Source organism: Pantherophis guttatus, chromosome 1 (genome assembly GCF_059756535.1).
Source record: "Pantherophis guttatus breed Tessera chromosome 1, ASM5975653v1, whole genome shotgun sequence".
NCBI lineage: Eukaryota > Metazoa > Chordata > Lepidosauria > Squamata > Colubridae > Pantherophis > Pantherophis guttatus.
This window is the reverse complement of record NC_142063.1, coordinates 106,313,287-106,333,445: the sequence shown is the minus strand read 5'-3', so window position 1 is coordinate 106,333,445 and position 20,159 is coordinate 106,313,287. Positions and strand designations below refer to the sequence as shown.

At 41.7% G+C, this 20,159-nt stretch overlaps 1 protein-coding gene across 1 annotated transcript in view; it reads left to right on the top strand.

Annotated features, from left to right (window-relative positions):
- The window catches only part of LOC117665207 (uncharacterized), a 70,929-nt gene that overhangs the window by 44,214 nt on the left and 6,556 nt on the right, over window positions 1–20,159 (top strand). The window contains exons 31-41 of the mRNA XM_087880391.1: window positions 551–634; window positions 1,726–1,988; window positions 3,287–3,455; window positions 3,815–4,065; window positions 5,416–5,599; window positions 7,660–7,909; window positions 9,431–9,609; window positions 11,314–11,383; window positions 12,951–13,051; window positions 13,510–13,541; window positions 19,323–19,497. Coding sequence (XP_087736517.1) covers window positions 551–634; window positions 1,726–1,988; window positions 3,287–3,455; window positions 3,815–4,065; window positions 5,416–5,599; window positions 7,660–7,909; window positions 9,431–9,609; window positions 11,314–11,383; window positions 12,951–13,051; window positions 13,510–13,541; window positions 19,323–19,497 — 1,758 coding nt within the window. The remainder of the gene's footprint in view (window positions 1–550; window positions 635–1,725; window positions 1,989–3,286; window positions 3,456–3,814; window positions 4,066–5,415; window positions 5,600–7,659; window positions 7,910–9,430; window positions 9,610–11,313; window positions 11,384–12,950; window positions 13,052–13,509; window positions 13,542–19,322; window positions 19,498–20,159) is intronic.

Genomic DNA, 20,159 nt, shown 5'->3' with positions numbered 1-20,159 from the left:
AAGCAAACAACTACAAGTCTTTCTATTCCACTGTCAACATAGTCTGTCAAATATTTATTTGGTGACACCAGAAAGAGAGAGAAAAGAATAGTATATCATGTCATTTCCATTATTATCTTACATGTTCTCAGCAAGACATTTAAAAACCATTTTTGATGCATATTTATCAATTTAGCTGTGGTAGCAATTTATCTACCTTAATGGGAAATTGCATTTGCTCCTATGTTTTAAGGAAACAACTTCTTCATTGAAGTTCGTTTAATTCATACTACAATATGTGACTAGGGCTGGATTTTTCTGACAGTATTTTCAATAAATGTGGATTTGAGGTAGTCAGTGGTGAATGACTCTCCTAAGCACGTGGCTGTTGTCCTAACTGTGGTTGCAGAATTTTTGAGTTAACTGTGATTTTTGTAGGGATAGGGAGTTTTTTTTCTTGCCATAATTTATGAAGGGCAGTATTAAATTTTGGTAATACAATTCCAGTTGGTATCAATCTCTTATCATTTGGTTACTTCTATGTTATATTTTGTGTCTTTGTCAATATCAGGTTCCACACTAGCAACTACTTTAAGCAGATCAACTCCATGTTTCTGCCATGTATCTGGAACTCCTGATACTTTATTTTCTCCTGGTGAGTTTCATTCAAAAATTGCTCTTACTATACATGTATTTATAGCTCACCCTTCCACATAGGTACACTATAGTTTTCGACTGCTTTGTCTGGGGAAGGCTGTTTTGCTGAGAAGCTAAAGAAAATGCTATCATTTATTCAGACATTTAACATTTTGTTATTTTATAATGCGTCTGAAAGCATCAGTTCCTATTTTGAATGCTTAATTTAAGGATATTGGTCCTTAGAGACTCATTACCATATGCCAGTCATTCCTTTTATGGGAAGAGCAATGTATAGTTTGCCACTCTGCTCCCCAGCATTTGGATTATGAGTTCTGTGTCTTTCCGGGATCCTCAGGCTTGAGATAGACAAGGATATAAATTCTATTTTCAGACATTTTTCTTATTCTCCCACTTTATATAATATGGACAGTTTTTGTGAACATTTCTGTTAATATGTGCCTTTTGATGTGTATTTTTCTTAGAGACTGCATTGTTTTATATCCTGATGAGCAAACTTTTTTCTTAATAAACGTGTTGTGTTAATTTTCAATTATTAATAATTTTGCTTAATATTTTAAAAGTATAGATTCTGGCTTGCATATAGTCTCTTATTCTCCTTTAGATTCAGGAAATTTTGCAATTGGATGGAATAAATTATTTATCCATCTCTGTCTGGCACTATTTGGGGCTAGACAAAGAAAAGGAATGGTTATTGATTCTCATGCTAGTCTCTTCTCTCCCTCTCCCTCTCCCTCTCTCTCTCCCTCTCCCTTTCCCTCCCCCTCTCCTTCCCCCTCTCCCCCAGGAATTGACACTTGCTCATTATAAATCATGAAAGCTGTAATATCATCCACGGTTTTTGGGGAGTAACACCCGCTAAAAACAATGGGTCTCCGTTCAAGAACACATCCTGAATCACATTTAATGATAACTTCTTTTATGCTTATATAGTATACCAGATTTGCTTCTGCATAAACTTGATTAAAATGACATGTTGCAATCAAAAACATAATGTTTGAATTACACATGCATTTAACATTTAATTATGTGTTTGGGTTCATAGCATTTGTGCATGCTGCCTTTTAATTTATTGATTTTTTTAAACAGGGGAAGTAATATACAATAGAACTGATGGTTCTGGATGCCGTTTTACTGCAATCTGCGATGCAAATTGTGAAATTAAGAGGTATCCAGTATTCTGCCCTACAACAACTCCTCATCCAGTTACAACCTCAGGAACATTACCTGTTCTCAGTTCTACAACTTTTGCTCCATCAATTAAACCATACACTTCCCCAATCCCAAGAACTAAGGAAAGTATTTTCTCAACTCCTATACCAGATTGCCCTGATGTGGATCCACCTAGAAAGGTAATGTGATTTTTTTTTAATGCACTCCTGATACAATTTTCTATTAATTAGGATGAAATATGACATTTATAAGACTTGCATGGGGAATTTAAACTAATGGGGCACAACTCTCTAAACGTTTGCCTTCAGTAAAGCAAACGCTGGAGGTTTAAATCTGGGGTGATAGCATAAAGTCCCCAAACACCTCCTTGTAATTCCCAAAGCCCTCTCTGACTACATCTACTGTTTGCCCAGTGTTTGACCTGAAAGACAAAATGCAAAGTGTCACATAAGCTCTAAAAACAAATTGAACAAAAGAAAGGACCTCCTGCAAGTCTCTTTGAAAAGAAAAACAACAGATGTTGGCCATGGAGTGTGGTGGCCCATGTTCGAATTCCCAGTTGTATTATTTTTTTTTCTTACTGTGAGTGTGGATCCGTAAAACGAAGTCTTGTGCTTTCAAGATTCCTGTTGGTCTCACTTTCCGAAAGGGTGATCTGCTTTAGAACCAGTATTCCCATTGATCTGTTTTAGCATTTTGTAGTAAGCAGCATTCCATCCAGTGACAGATGTTGACAGAGATGTCAGCATTCCAAAAAGTGCACTGCCAACCACTATATCATCCAGAAAGAGAAAGAAGGATAAGGTTATGGGCATAGCACTCAATGCTCTTCTTTATTGCGTTACAGTCCTTGGGTGGGCACAACTAGCAACAGTGGCTCTTCCTTTACACTCAGGTCTTTATTTTTTGCCCCATCTTCAGTAACACAGCTCTCTTTGTTCCGAGCAAGAGTCCTTCACAGTCCTTGAGGTAGAAGATTTAATAGAGATCTGTATATGCAGAGCATGTCTTCTTTTACTCAACTCATACTAGCTTCCTGGACACATTTGTGCAATTTTCCTGGCAACACTATGGAAATAATTTGCCACTGCACTTTTGTCATGACTTTTCCCCCCCTATTCTTTTCCAGTCTAGTTTAAAGCCTAGGACTTCTTAGTAGTTACTCATACAGGTACTAAGCAAACCTATATCTGATTATCTTATGTGCCAAATAAAATCAACTGTCTGCTTCCTGGTGGCACTCTTTGTTTCCCAAATGGTATTATTGTTCCACATTAGAAAAATCTCCATTTGCTTCCCAAATAGGATTGGTCCCCATTGCTCCCTAATTGACCTTACCTCTTTCTTTTTCTTTCTTTCTTTCTTTCTTTCTTTCTTTCTTTCTTTCTTTCTTTCTTTCTTTCTTTCTTTCTTTCTTTCTTTCTGTTTTTAATGAGGTCAATAATTTTAGAATAATGTTCTCTTGTTTGCCTTCCAGTATAATGAAACATGGATGTTTAATAATTGCACTAAAGCAACATGTGAGGGGAACAACCGAATTGTTTTGGTGCCGCTTCCACAAGCTGAGAAGATAATCTGTGCCACTGGACTTGAACCAAAGAAAATAGTGGATAAAGATGGTTGCACAGAACGCTATGAGTGTGAATGTAAGCAAAATAGATTACAGTATAATATTCATATTTACAAAGGAGTAAGCTCTGTCAGGTTTAACTCCATCTCTTGTATGCAACTGTGTAGCATTCCATCTTTGGTTTCTGGAAGAAAAAATATTATATTTTAATTTTATGTAATATGCTATTATTTCATATATATGTGTATGTGCATGTATATATAACCTATAGCATCAGCCAAGTTATGACATATTCTTTTTCATGGTTACAAGACAGCTCTGTAGTTCTTCAAATGTCATGGTTACTAATTCTTTCAGTGGTGAATTAAATATCCTTTGTTAAAATTTCTAAAGACTGCATGCCTAAATGTGTACCTTTTTAAATGTTTCTTATAGGTATCTGTAAGGGTTGGGACCATTACCATTTTATGACTTTTGACGGCACTTCTTACACTTTTCATGGCAATTGTACTTATATCTTGGTGAAAGAGATTGAGAAAAAATATGGAAACCTCCGTATTTTGCTTGACAATAACTTCTGTGATGTAGCTGCTAATCAATCCTGTTCCAGATCCCTGATTATATATTACAACTCTATGGAAGTCCGACTAACTAGTGTAATACATGAAGGAGTGAGAGTTAACAAGGTAAATTGATTTTAAAAATAATAATGTTTCAACCAAATAATAGAGAAAGCTATAGTTACTGTATGTTAAGACAATATTGCAAAATAGTAGTTGAATCTTTAGTTATCATAGAAAAAGAATTTTTTTTAATGTTGAACTTGAATTAAAGTTTATTTATGGCATGATGTTTCCCCATACAAATACATTTCATAAAGTTCAGATAAATATCTTCCTAAAAACAATGCCATTAGGCCACATCTTGGGGGAAATAGAAGCTTCCAGATGACTCACAGAGCCACATAGTGATGGAAGGGTGGAACGGAAAGTATTGTTATAAATAAGTCTAGGCTACAACTAAACACCATTTTAAACTGAAGCAGTGGGGATATCCAAATTTTTTTACTACCGGTTCTGTGGGTGTGGCATGGTGGGCGTTGTGTGGCTTGGGGGGCGTGGCAGGGGAAGGATACTGCAAAATCTCCATTCCCACCCCACTCCAGGGGAAAGATACTGCAAAATCCCCATTCCCATCCCACTCTGGGGCCAGCCAGAGGTGGTATTTGCCAGTTCTCCGAACTACTCAAAATTTCCACTACCAGTTCGCCAGAACCTGCTGGATTTCACCCCTGAACAGAAGCCATTTTCCATGTAAACAGAAGCCTACCAAATCACAACACTGCCCTTTGGAAAAGATGTTTGATAGGGACAGAAGAGCATTCACACATCCAACCCGTCACATTCTAGTTGTCCATTGATTATGTGCCTTCGGAAGCTGCAAGCCTGAACAGTTCAGCCAGCAGCATTTATACTCAGGGGGAAAAAAATTATTGCCAATTATGTATGGTTGCAATTTCAAACAGTTGGACATCATTGTATCATACACATGGAGAAACACGCACGTGGGAAACACACACACACATACATACGTAGCATGTGTGTATGTGTATGTGTGTACACGCACATACTTATACACCCTATACAAATAGTTTTTTTTTCTTTTTCTTAATATTATGGTTAATCTTCAGTTTGATTCACAGTCTGGAACTGGTAAAAACTTAACAGTTCAAGTCATAACCAGCGATGTAAGAGCTGTTGAAGTAATGTTTCGGTATGCAGGCAGTTCCGAGTAAGCTGGTTTGCTGCAAAGTCAAAATATTATTACTATTATTATTTGAATGTTAGCTTGAACAGTACTTTGTGGGAAAGGCAGGTTGCAACAAACAAATTCTATTTTTAAAACATTCTAAAAGGCAGCAGAACATAAGCATTATAGAAGCAATTGAACTAAAATGCATTAAAATGACGTCAGGTAAATTGTTCAGATTTACATTGCAGTATGCTCTTCAATCTCCTTTATTTTGATGTTTCTAGATCTTTTTCGGCAATGAGTCTGTCCCACAGGGTTTTGTCAAAGATGGCATTGTGGCTACTAGTACTGGTTTTATCATGACGATTGAAATCGCTGCCATCGACAGTTTTGTTTCGTTCAATGGTTTCACCTTCTTTATTATGCTTCCATATAAACTCTTTCAAGACAACACAGAGGGACAGTGTGGTAAGTAACAAGAATAAATAAAATATTTCAGCATTTTTTCTTCAAGGAGGTACCTTCAAAAGAAAGGAATTGCCTGGTTTAGCTCTGCAGACTAAAGCACCGTAATTAACATCCAGCTGTCTGCAATTACTGTAAGTTCGAATCTCACCAGGCTCAAGGTTGACTCAGCCTTCCATCCTTTCTAAGGTAGGTAAATTGAGGACCCACTTGTGGGGGCAATAAGCTGACTTTGTATAAATATACAAAAGGATGAAGGCTATTGCTTAACGCATTGTAAGCCGCCCTGAGTCTTCAGAGAAGGGCGGCATATAAATCAAATTAAAAAAAAATTAATACATAAATATGTCCACTATTATAAAAATCAATAACAAACTAAAGTTTAGCAGTAAAATGATGTTTAGCAGTCAGAATATTTATCTTTCAAACTCCTTACATTTCCATTTATAAAAGAATTCAAAGATGCTGCTACCTACTTCTAGCTAGCTGAATCAGTGGCTTGATTCAGTTCAGAAATAAAATTGCCTTCAAGATGGACTTAGCTTTCAATAATTTCATTCATGCAGAATGGCTAAACAGTGTTATGAAAATGGTCTCTCACAAGTTTCTAGGGCATACAAAACCTTTGCCAGACCTATCCTTGAATACTGCTCACCTGTCTGGAACCCACACTGTATTTTGGACATTAATACATTAGAGGGGGTCCAGAGGTATTTTACAAGAAGAGTACTCAACTCCTCTGCTCGCAATAAAATTCCTTATACCACCAGGCTTGAAATTTTAGGCCTGGATAACCTTGAACTATGTCGTCTACGTTCTGAACTAAGCTTAGTACATAACTTCCTACCTGTTAATGACTACTTTAACTTCAACTGCAATAACACAAAGGCTATCAATAGATACAAATTAAATGTAATCTGCTCTAATCTTGATTGCAGAAAATATGACTTCAGCAATAGAGTAGTAAATGTCTGGAACACTCTACCTGATTCTGTTGTTAGTTTCTCTAACCCCAATACCTTTTACCTTAAACTGTCTGCCATGGACCTTACACTTTTCTTAAGAGGTCCCTAAGGGGGCGTGCATAAGTGCACCAGCGTGCCTGCCGTCCCTGTCCTACTGTCCCCATTTATATGTATTCATTTTATGTGTTTATGGCTATGTTTTGCTTATTTATATCCATTTATTTGTGCCATTTTTTCATTTGTCCATGTCTATGTCTATACTGATACTGTTTCCTTGTACTTGTTGACAAAATAATTAAATAAATAAAATAAAGTTTTTCCTGGGATATTTATCCCTTTTCCAGTCTTAACAAATAACGTTGGAGTTCCGAGGTGGTTTCCCATTCAGTTTCTAATCAAGTTCAACCCAGTTTAGGTTGTAAGACAAGCCATGTAGGCTAGGTGATGACACTTTCTAAGTGACTTGATATAAAGTAGGGCTGTGAAACTCAATTTCATTGAGGGCTGCATCAGGGTTGTGTTTGACCTCAGGGGGCCACGATGGGCATGGCTAGGGTAGGCATAACTATCTTGATGTCACTCATGTCAGGGGTGCCTGTGGCGGCCCAAACACTCTGCCAACAAAAAAAAAAGGCTCCCAATCTCCGTTTTCAGCTGGGACAGCCTCCTGCAACTCTCTGTCAGTGAAAACAGAGCTCAGGAAGGAGGCCAGCCCAGCTGAAAACGGAGATTGGGAGCCCGTTTTCACTGGCAGAGGCACCATGGGTTGGTCCTTTGCTGTTTCCAGGGCCGCCCCGCGGGCCAATTCTAAGCACCCCGTGGGCCAGATCCTGGCCATGGGCCTTCAGTTTGACACCCCTGATATAAAGTAAATTTACCCATACATATACAAATAGACACAAATACTGATGTGAGTCATCATTCACAATGTGTGTGTGCTTGTATGTTACAGAAATGTGCCCATATTATATCATTGTTTCTTATTATTGAAATAGGAAATCCATCCTGGCATCCAAATATTATTCCAATTTGGCATGCTGAATATTCATACAACTTGCATTTTTAGCCTGCTTATGATTCGCCTCTTTTTTTCCTTAGGGAGTTGTTCAAATGACCAATCAGATGATTGTCGCAAGCCCAATGGACAGAAAGCTTCCTCCTGCTCAGAAATGGCTAACTACTGGCAAGTGCCTGATATCAATAAGCCCTACTGTCAGGTGGAGCCAACAACAACTCCTCCAATGAGCACAACCATGCCAACTACACCAGTGGAGACTACACCAACACCAACACCAACACCAACACCCTGCAGCTTTCCATCACCTTTGTGCCAGTTGATTATAAGCGAGTAAGTGAAACTCTGCTTTTTCAAACATGTCCTCTTTTGTCTCTAGCACAACAAATAATATGAGAGCTTCCCAGAAAACATTGGAGGCTCATCAAATATAAAGTTACTGTACTTTGAATAGCAGTGTCAGGACCTGAACTAGGGATGAAATGCTCCCGGTTCGGACCGGATCAGGTGATCCGGTAGCGATTGTGGCAGGTGGTTCGGAGAACCAGTAGTGATGGCGGCGCAAGGCTCCGCCCACCCACCTGGTTTTAACCAGGAAGTAATATGTTTTTTACCCTCTGCGCATTCACAGAAGGTCTGTGCGTGCAGCGCATGCACTTTCGAATCAGTAAGGAAGGTAAGTAGATTTTACCCCTGACCTGAACATGCATCATATGAAAGATTGTGAGGTGCATGCACAAGCATGCACTTATATTCATTTATATGCAGAAACATTTACTAGCATGTGCAACAGAATTGCTTGAGGGTCAGATTCCCTGCTTCGCTGAAATTCTGCCATAATGAAGACTAATCTGGCCTAACCCTAAATATATTTAGCCATGTAGTGGGGCTGAATTGCTATTATCCTTCTCTTCTCATCTTTCCTACTATCTTCTCCTATTGGTATCTTATGATTTATCACTTGTTGCTTGTATTTTATGATTTGATTGTATCTATGCCCTAAAGGTGCTTTTTCAGGAGGCAGCTGGATTACCTTGTTTCTCTTTGAAGATGTTTCACTTCTCATCCAAGAAGCTTCTTGGATGAGAAGTGAAACATCTTCAAAGAAAAACAAGAAAGTCCAGCTGCCTCCTGAAAAAACATATTTGGGACAACCATGACCTGAATGACTGAGAATCTCCATAGATATTGTATCTATGACTTACCACTTTGTTGTTTGTATGTACATTGATAATTTATCTACCAGAGGCAAATTTCTTGTGGGTCCAATCACACTTGGCCAATAAAGAATACTCCAACTTGTTCTGTATCAGCCCATCAAATAGATATCTACAAGCTACTCCTATTCCCCAGTTCTATTCACTCACCAAGTCTCTCTCTCCTCTTTCCCTTGCTTCTCAGCAGCCTGTCACTTATCTGGCACAATGATAGGAAAGGGAGCTTCACCAGCAGAATAGCAGTTCTTGGTAACCTGGCCATTATCTGATTATTGAGCTAGGAAGCAGCAGCTCTAACAGCAGTCCAGATGGGAGGCTATTTCAGTCCACAACCAATCCTTGGGCCATGAATGGTCTCCCCAACTATACATATATCTTCTGTAGTAATATTATGATAACTCAGAGAATTAGGTATTGCTTTGTATTATTTACCAGATATTCAAACTATCTTCAGATTTCTTATATATCAGATAGAATAGTAGTCTAGGAATATGGCCTAGCAGTGCAGAATCAGAGTTTTTACATTCTTCAGTATCATGTCTTGCCACAAGGCTTACTCTTTCAGTTGTACCTTCACCATGAGAAAAAAAAACTTGTTTAATTGATATTATGTTAATTTCATCTCCTGGTTTTAAAGCATTTTTGCAGATTGCCATAAAATTCTGTCTCCAAGAGAATTCTATGAAAGCTGCCTCAGTGAAACATGTTTGGCTTCCAATGATTCCTTGAGTTGCTTTTACATTGACATGTATGCCTCTCTTTGTACGGCTAATGGAGCTTGTGCCGACTGGAGGAGCAAAACTGAAGGGAAATGCCGTAAGTAGAGAATGAAATGTTTCTGTTTCTGTTAAAAGACCAAGAGTCAATCATGCAAACTGAACAACAAGGTGATACAGGCAAACATTATTTGCATCTTGTATCCCCTTTTTTGCCCCAGACTTTATTATTGTTTTTGAAGGATTGAAAAGCAGAATGCAAGGTAGCAGGAAATGTGTAAAATACTGGGAAGAAAAGGAGTGGATTCCATTTCTTGGAAGTTGCACATAGAACATAAGCTTTAGCTAATTCTTCATTGTATTCCAGTCTTCAGATATATCTGCTCCCTCATATCAGTCTTTCTGTTCTTCTAGAACAGGGGTGGAGAACTAAGGTGCTTTTATGACTTTTGGACTTCAACTCCCAGAATTCCTGAGCCAACCATGCTAGCTCAGGAATTCTGGGACTTGAAGTTCACAAGTCATAAAGCGGCCATAGCTGCCCACCTCTGTTTTAGAATATGATTTTTAAAAAATTATTGTTTGTATTGCTTTTACAAATATTCATGGTCATGAACATATCCAACACACCTTTCTCCTCCTATTTTCCCCACAACAACAATTCTGTGAGGTGAGTTGGGCTGAGAGAGAGTGACTAGCCCAATGCCAACCAATTTTTATGGCTAAGGCAGGACTAGAACTCATGGTCTCCTGCTTTGTAGCCTGGTGACTTAACCATTAACAGTAATAAGCTTCAAGCAATAGCAAACATCCTCAGTTCTGCATATTATACTCTGTGGTGGGATTCAGCCAGTTTGTACCACTTTCAAAGAACCGGTTGTTAACCGGTTGTCTGAGCAGTTTGGTGAACTGGTTGTTGGAAGAAATCATTAGAGCAGAGAACCGGTTCTTAAATTATTTGAATCCCACCACTGATTATACTGTATAGTATAAATCAACTCTGCCAGTACCCATGTACATCATATTCTACAGGATACGGTATTTTCTAGAGCCTTGTTGTTTGAATAGATACATATACTATGTTGGTTAACCATCAAAAGAGAAATTGCCTATTCACAAGTCTTAAATTTTAATTAGTGGAAAGTCTAAAAATACTGGACAAAATTGCTTATTAATTCACTAAATTGTTATCACTTATTTTTGACCTTTGTTTCACAACAGAAATGTTTTTACAATAATGAAATGAAAAGCCGATTTGAGGGGGGCGGGGAGACCTCAAAACTGCAAAGTTTCTGAAAATATCCTAAATATAACTCTTTCAAGATCTGTTTTAAACAGCTCAAAAACAAATCCAAAGATGTTATTTCTGTTACAAACAATGTTTTTTTTCCCCTTTTGCAATTAAAAATAATTAATTAACACTTGCAAGTTCATCAGGACATAAATGTTTTCCAAAAGGAAGAAGTTGCCCTTCCACTCCATGAATTTATAAATACTTAAGATTGAGTCCTCAAAACTTAATAGAAAGCACTCTTAGTGGAATAACATGGGGATTTGACTGTTTTCTTCAAGGGAAAAATAGAGAAAGAAAGATAAATAACAAGAAATAAAAGTTAAAAGGTCTCTTTCCTACCCCTGATTCTCCAAACAGTTTGAAATCACTTGTAGATGTTTTACTGGTTTTGTTGTTCTACAAAATCTTTGGAGAAAGAGGATGTGTATCTATATGTGCCATATAGATTTTTCCACTATTGGAATCATTACCATTGCCTGTTTATAATGTGTTTTATTCTCTCATTTACAGCCTACGATTGCCCAAAAGACAAAGTGTATGCTCCTTGTGCCCCTATTCATCCACGAAGCTGTGAAAATGGGTAAGAAAAAAAGAAAAATAATAATAACGGTATACTAATTCCTTTAACAAGCACATTTTTTATTTCTTTTAATAAGAAATGTGACTTGATGGAATATTATGAATTTAGACCCAAGTGTGACATAATGACAGTTTATGTATTAATTAGAAAAAAGTTATTTTAAACATTTTTTATCTATGTAATGAGGTATGAGCAAAATTAAAGTTTATGTGAACTAACATTACATCTTGCTGTCCTTCTACACTATGTCACTTCTGTGACATAATACTGTCACAGTACTATGTAATTAAGTTCTGGAATTTTATTTTTAGTTATTTTTATTATTTATTAATTTATTCAATTTGGATGTCGCCCAATTCTAACATAGCCCTGCTTTTTCAAATTTCTGCTCCAGTCTGGGGGGAAAAAACCCTGCTTTTTAAAGAGTTGCATGACATCTAATATTTGGATACTTTAAAGCAGTTACATCTTTTGTTTGGGCTCACCAGAAAAATATTGGACTCTTTTAAGGAATTCCAGGAAAGTCCTAAGGTTGTGTAAGCTGCAAACTTTATTTGTGAGTGGCACTCTAGTATTCTAGAAAGGAAACTGTTTGATAAGTCATCTCCATGTGCTTTACTTGAGAACATGGTTCAGACTCAGTCTGTCTTAACTTTCATATTTGAGACAGGCGATTTAAAATGCTAAAAATGGATTTTTGAAGTATCTAATTTTGAATAATTATTAAATGGAAAGTAAGCAACAAGAATGACCCTTTCTGAGTGTCCTTTCTACATTCAGATCTCCTATCATTAGAGCAGAAAAAAATAAGCCAATCCAAAGTACATAGGGAATATGCATGGCCTTGAAGTTTGAAGATGCTCAAAGATCCCTGCTTCAAAAGATTAGATCCTAGTGGAGATGATTTTTCAGAAGACACATACAAGTAGTCCTCAATTTACAACAGTTTGTTTAGTGTTGGTTCAAAGTTACAATGGCACTGAAAAAAGTGACTTATGACTGTTTTTCACACTTATGACCATTGCAGCATCCCCATGATCACATGATGTAAATTTTGGATGCTTGGCAACTGGTTTGTTTTTATCATGGTTGCAGTGTCCCAGGGCCATGCAATCACCTTTTGTGACCTTCTGACAAGCAAAATCAATGGGGAAGCCAGATTCACTTAACAACTATATTATTAACTTAACAACTACAGTGATTCACTTAAACAACCCTGACAAGAAAGAAATGGCATCCTGAACCAATCAAACATTTCCCTGCTCTGGCTGGACAAATGGCTACTTTGACTGCTAGAAGCTGGGAAAGGAATGACATAGAATTAGCCCTGAAAGTACCAATTTTCTTTTATGCTTAAAGAACTTAACACATGATTTTTGTGGGATTTTTTTATTTTTTATTTTTTGCATCTCTTCATGATGTGTTTTTCAAACATTTCATTACAAAATGGAATACACCGTATTAATCTGTCTGGCAACTATTTTATTACTGAAAAGGGAGCAGGAATGTTTATATATAATACTAAAAAAATATTTCAGTAATATATAATTTTCTCCATTTCTTGCAGATTAGAGCATGACCAGAATGACCATGTTGCTGAACGATGCGTTTGCCCAGAGGGCTCAATCTTGTTCAGTTCTCACACTGGCCTCTGTGTTCCAGAATGTGGTAAGTTTCTCTTTTCATTATGAATAGTGAGGCCCCACTGATTACTAAAGCATACAACATATTGATAATAGATAGAATCATCTTTATATTTGGCAGTTGGGAAGAACAATCATATGGTTTGGGAGGGAGGGAAAGATGGCCTTTTCAACTTTGCTTTTCCAAGGAAATTAAGTATACCAGCTATTGTGGCCATAGTCTTTTCATAACTGGTTTTAATCCAGTAAAAGAGAATATTTATAGCTCAGGGTTGAAATGAGGGGTCTCTGGTGCTCTCTGAGTTTGCTTGCTTTCTTGCAGACATTTCATTACCCAGACTAGGTAACATTGTCAGTACAATGTTCAGAATTCCAAGTTCATTGTGGTCTTAATGTATCTGGATGCTTCCATGTTGAAGAAGACTGTACTATATTATCTGAGCAAAGGACATCTGTGTGAATTTTTAATCTTCTTTTTAATAGGTTGCGTAGGACCAGATGGATCCCCAAAACAGGTAAGTAGTTCATACAGAATGCTATGTCATCATGAACCCAGGGAACATCACTAGAAAAGGACATCATGTCACTTTTGATTGAAGATGGGAGACCATTTTACTTAGAAACATCAAGGAGCTTTGGTGGCGCAGTGGACTAAGTGCTGTTAAAGTAGCACTTAGCTGCCAGCTGCCTGCTGCCTGCAATTACTGCAAGTTCAAATCTCACCAGGCTCAAAGATGACTCAGCCTTCCATCCTTTCGAGGTAGGTAAAATGAGGACCCAGATTGTGGGGGCAATAAGCTGACTTTGTATAAAAAAGAACACCGCTTAGGGGGGGCCAAAAACCCTACTAAGCATGTATATACAAAAGTATGAAGGCTATTGCTTAATGCATTGTAAGCCGCCCTGAGTCTCTGGAGAAGGACGGCATATAAATCGAACTAATAAATAAATAAATAAACACAAAATGGGACAATCTGTCAGTGCAGGTAGAGGCAGAGTCAAAACACATGCCCAAAAGTTGTTCTTAGAAGAGCAAGATTAAATTAAATGAAAATAAAGATTCAGACTATACTTGGATAATAATAATAATAATAATAATTTTATTTCTATACCGCCCTTCTCCCGAAGGACTCAGGGCGGTGTACAGCCTGTTTAAAAACACAAACAAAACAACAATATAAAATTTAAAATAATTAAATAAAGTGGCTCAGATTTAAAACCCCAATAAATTTAAATATCCCAATTTAAAAGCTATTGTGTTGTTAGTCCGGCCTGGCGGAATAATAGGGTCTTCAGTGCGCAGCGAAACGCCCGGAGGTCGGAGATCTTACGAATTTCCGGGGGCAGTTCGTTCCACAGGGATGGGGCTCTCACAGAGAAGGCCCTCCCCCTGGGCGCCGCCAGTCGACATAACTTGGTTGACGGCACCCTGAGGAGACCCTCTCTGTGGGAACGGACTGGTCGGTGGGAGGCTATTGGTGGCAGAAGACGGTCTCGGAGGTACCCGGGTCCTATGCCATGGAGTGCTTTAAAGGTGGTAACTAACACCTTGAATCGCACCCGGAAGACCACTGGGAGCCAGTGCAGCTCGCGCAGGAGGGGTGTCACATGGGCACAACGAGTTGCGCCCATAACCACCCGCGCGGCCGCATTCTGGACCAGTTGGAGCCTCCGAGTGCTCTTCAAGGGGAGCCCCATGTAGAGAGCATTACAATAGTCCAACCGGGAAGTAACAAGGGCATGAGTGACCGTGCGTAGGGCGTCCCGATCCAGAAAGGGCTGCAACTGGTGAATCAGGCGAACCTGATAAAAGGCCCCCCTGGCCACGGCCGTCATATGCTCTTCTAAAGACAGCCGTGCATCCAGAAGGACACCCAGATTGCGAGCCCTCTCTGTGGGGGGCAGAGATTCACCCCCAATAGTTAGCGATGGCACCTGCTGACTATATCGGGGCGCCGGAAGCCACAGCCACTCGGTCTTGGAGGGGTTGAGTCTGAGCAAGTTCTTCCCCATCCAGACCCGCACGGCCTCCAGGCAGCGAGACATCACATCAAGGGCATCGTTGGGGTGGTCTGGGGTGGAGATGTACAGCTGAGTATCATCAGCGTACAGATGGCACTTCACCCCAAAACCACGGATGATCTCACCCAGCGGCTTCACATAAATATTGAACAGGAGGGGTGAGAGGACTGACCCTTGCGGCACCCCCCATGTGAGACGCCTCGAGGTCGACCTCTGTCCCCCTGCCAACACAAACTGTGAGCGGTCGGAGAGGAAGGAGGAGAACCACCGCAAAACGGTGCCCCCTATTCCTAACCCCCTCAACCGCTGCAGCATGATACCATGGTCGATGGTGTCAAAAGCCGCTGAGAGATCTAATAGGACTAGGACAGAGGAGCAACCCCTGTCCCGAGCCCTCCAGAGATCATCCACCAACGCGACCAATGCCGTTTCTGTGCTGTACCCCCGCCTGAAGCCCGACTGGTACGGATCTAGATAGATAGCTTCATCCAGGTGTCGGGAAAGTTGTCGTGCCACCACGCTCTCAACAACCTTCGCCACAAAACGAAGGTTGGAGACTGGACGATAGTTAGCTAATTCAGCCGGGTCCAGGGAAGGCTTCTTGAGGAGGGGCCTCACCACCGCCTCTTTCAAGGCAGCAGGAAAGGCACCCTCACTCAGAGAAGCACCTATAATCCCCTGGAGCCAGCCTCGTGTAACCTCCCGGGAGGCCAGTACCAACCAGGAGGGGCACGGGTCCAATAAACACGTGGCGGCACTAATCTTACCCAGAACTCTGTCCACATCCTCGGGAGTCACAGGATCAAACTCCTCCCAGATAACATTCTCAAGACCTGCCCCGGTCTCCTCCCGTGGACTCATCCAATCGGAGTTCAAGCCATCCCGAATCCGAGCGACTTTATCATGCAGGAATTGCACAAAATCCTCAGCACGACCCTGCAAGGGATCTTCCCGTACTCCCCCCCGAAGAAGGGAGTGGGTCACCCTAAACAGGGCAGCTGGGCGGTTCTCTGCAGATGCAATAAGAGCGGAAAAATGGTTAGATTTTGCCGCTTTTATCGCCACTAGGTAGGTCTTGATATAAGACCTCACCTGTGTCCGGTCAGAATCGGATTGACTAGTCCTCCAAATGCTCTCTAGGCGTCTTTTCCGACGCTTCATCTCTCTCAGCTCCTCAGAGAACCAAGGAGCTAATTGAGATCGGCATCGGGTCAGAGGCCGCAAAGGCACGACGCGGTCCAAAGCTCCAGCGGCCGCCCTTTCCCAGGCGGCCACCAGTTCTTCAGTCGAGTCGTGTGTTAGAGTCTCAGGAAACGGCCCAAGCTCCGTCAGGAACCTTTCGGGATCCATCAGGTGCCTGGGACGGAACCATCTGGTTGGTTCCGTCTCCCTGCGGCGGGGGAAAGCGGTAGGAAAGTCTAAGTGAAGGAGCGAATGATCTGTCCATGACAAGGGTTTGATGTCTAGGTCCCCTCTACCAAGATCATTCAACCACTGACCAGAGATAAAAATCAGGTCCAGAGTGTGTCCCCCTATGTGAGTGGGGCCTTGAACTAACTGGGTCAGGTCCAAGGCCGTCATGGAAGCCATGAACTCCCGAGCCACCTCTGACGCCCCACCTGTGGATGGGAGGTTGAAATCCCCCATGACAATAAGTCTGGGGGTATCGACCGCCACCCCGGCAATGACGTCGAGTAGCTCGGGCAGGGTCGCTGCCACGTGGCAGGGAGCCAGGTACGTAGTCAGCAGACCCATCTGCACCCCACGGCCCCACTTCACACAAAGGGACTCACATCCGGCTATCTGAGGAACAGTGGTCTCCCTTGGATAAAGACTCTCCCTAATGATCACCGCCACTCCCCCACCCCTCCCCTGGGCCCTTGGCTGATGAAATGCACGGAAACCTGGCGGGCACATCTCTACGAGGGGGACCCCCCCCTCTTGGCCCAACCAGGTCTCCGTAATACCTGCCAGGTCTGCACCCCCCTCCGAAATAAGATCACAGATGAGGGAGGCCTTATTAACCACTGACCTGGCATTACATAACATCAGCCGCAGACCCTGGGTATGAGGCTCTATACAACCTAGGACACGAGTCACGCATTGGGGGCCGGAGTGCGCAATCGCTCGGAGACAGCGTGTGCGCACCCCCGACACTTGATATGACCCCCTGCGCCCGTCATACCTGCCCCTCCCACTCATGATTTCAATTACACAGCCCTTTCTATCGTCCCCCTGCCCCCCGGTTAAATTTCCTTTCGCGACCCCTCTGCTGCAGCTAATTAACCCATCATCCCGTGCAGACGCTATCTGGACCCCCCCAGGTCCACTTTTACAACCCCCTCCCTCCCTCCCGGGTCCCCTTAAAATTTTCCTTAAAAATTTAGCTAAAAAACCCCTCAGCCCCCTCTTTGCTGCATGCCATCTCTCGGGGTCCCAAAGCCCGTCATCAAGATAGGCCCTCGATAACGTGGAGGGCCAGGCCTGCGAGAGGGGGGAGTCTCGCAGTGCAAGAAGGTCGGTTTTTTGGAGCATCAACCGAACCAAAGATGGGAAAAGAAAAGCCAGTCCAGGAATCTGTCATAGTCCAAGGGATAACTGAGCATAAAGGTCATAAAATATCCATTTATAGGGCTGGACTCCACTGTCCTCTCACGACAGGGAGAAGGTCCAAAGTTCTTTTTCTCCAACAGAGGCTAATGGCCAACCATCCTCTCACGATGGCCGGTCCCGTTAGAAAGTTAATGGGAGCAAAGTTCTATCCTCTCCGTTGGGATGTGGAAAATCCCTCAGCTCTCTCAAATGGTGCACAGTCTCTCCTAGCAGTGAGGGCGTGAGTGGAGCATAATAAGGGGTCCAGAGTGTCAAAGTGTAGATGTTAATAACGATGGTAATAATAAAGATGTTAATAAAGATGATAATAAACCCATGGGCACAAGATCTTCTTTGAGGTGAAAGTAGGAGTAGCAAGACAGGAAAGTCCAATCCAGGGGTGGTTGGCCATAGAGGCCAACACCCACCCATACCTGGGGGAAAAGGGGGGGGGAGGAGAGGCCACCCGAGGCGACCAACCAACCAAACCATGGTCAGCCTCCTGCCTCTCCAGCCCCAATCTCCATAACCCCCAGACACAGCTTTGTTCTAAAACACCCCATCACAGTAAAAAAATCAACTGTGAGCCAGATGGTAATTCTAGGGGTGAGGCTGTCAGCTTCTCCCCCATCAACCTGCTACCTGGTTGTTCCTCTGGCCGGCCGGTCCATGTCAGCCATTGCCACCGCCGCCGCCGCAGCCGTCGTCAGTCCGCAATCAGGCACCCCAAGCTTCCAAGGCATATCGGAGCCCCGAAAACGCTGGAAAAGAGCGCCCCAGGGATCTAGAGGGCCATAGGGAGCGGGGGGGCACCTCAAGCCGCCGCCGAATAAACGCCGCCCGCCGCCGGATGCCTTGGCCTCCATTTCCCCCGACACCGGAAACAGCCGTTGCAGCCAGGCCCATCGCCCCATCTCCCGCGGAGCCGTCCAGCCCTGCCCTGATGCTCCGGAGGGCGAAAAAGCCCTCAGCAGGCAGGGCGGACGCTCCCCTCACTGGGACTGGAGCCGAAGATGGACAAGAGGGCTCCTGAAGACCCCGACAACCGGCAACTCTCCCATCTCCGAAACGGAGCTTATTTGGTCGCCGCCATCTTGGATAGCACCTTGTAAAAAAAAAATTAACTAAAATATCAAATTTAGGGAGCCAATTTGGTGTTGTGGTTAAGGTTCTGACCTAGAAACTAGGAGACTGTCGATTCTAGTCCCACTTTAGGCATGCAAAACTGGCAGAGTGATTTAGACTAGCCACTTTCTCTCAGCTCAACTCACCTCGTTGTTGTTGTGGGAAAAATATGAGGAGGAAGGAGTATTGGTATGTTCATCATCTTAATTTGTATATGAAAAAAAGCAGGATTAAAAAAAATCATGCTAACTACAATTCTCGACTTCATGTTCACTAGTATTAAGTTTATATTTATCAGATAGAACACTTGAAATGATGCATAGCTAATTTATCATAGTTTTTGTGGTTTGTAATGCCTTTCTTGGCCATTAAATAAAATCACCATGAAGAAAATCTCTTCCAAATTTTAAGGAACAATTCAGCAGGTATATCTGACATAATGAAAAATTTAAAGCCAAATAATTGCTCCTTCTTAAGTACACTGATGGTCCAAGTGATAAATTAAAAAATTATAGTTATCATTGCATTCTCGTTAATCTGACTTTTCTTTATGACAGCCTGGTAGCAAATGGAAGAGCAACTGTCAAGAGTGTACATGTGACCCTTTGACCATAAGCATACAATGTGAACCACAGAGATGCCCATTAACAACTGAAGTTTGTGAGGAAGAAGGATACATACCCACCCCTGTGGTAAATCCAGAAGATCGATGCTGCCCCACAATAAAATGTGGTATGCATTATTTGTTTACTTATCTCTAATACCAAAAGGGTTTTGAAGCTCTGTTGTGCTCTCTCTCATACACACCCCTGTATCCATATACCGCTTTAATATATTACAGGCTCCACAAACTTACCACCACAACTTCTGTTGCCCTCTGGTGGTGCTATGATTGCTTGGAACAACAAGGGCTGTGGCCCAGTGAACCTTTGGACCCAAAAGTCTGAGAAAATGATCTAAAGAAACGATATCAGGGTGTTGCACATCCAAGGTCTAAAAAGAAATAAGAAATGATCAGTGAAAACTTCAGGCTTGCTTGAAGGTGGAATTCACACAGAGAGAGAGAGAGAGGGAGGGAGGGTGGGAGAGAGAAATGATATGTGGAATGACCTTGAGAGGCAAGTCAGCCAAGGGAAGGATCAGTTAAAGACATCTTAGCCTGCAGCAAGAACGTGAACAAGGCAAGAGCTCAAAAGATATTCTCTCTAGTTTTGGAAGCTATAAAGGAAGTAATTTCAGACTTGCAAGATTCTATGATTGTAATGTTTCAATAAAGTAAAATTAGCTCTTCTTATCATGTTTTCTGTCTGGCTGACACACACTCTGCCCCCTTCACCAGCACTTTTGAGACCAAACAGGTTTATCTGGTTGTGGTTGCTGAATCTTCCGCATAC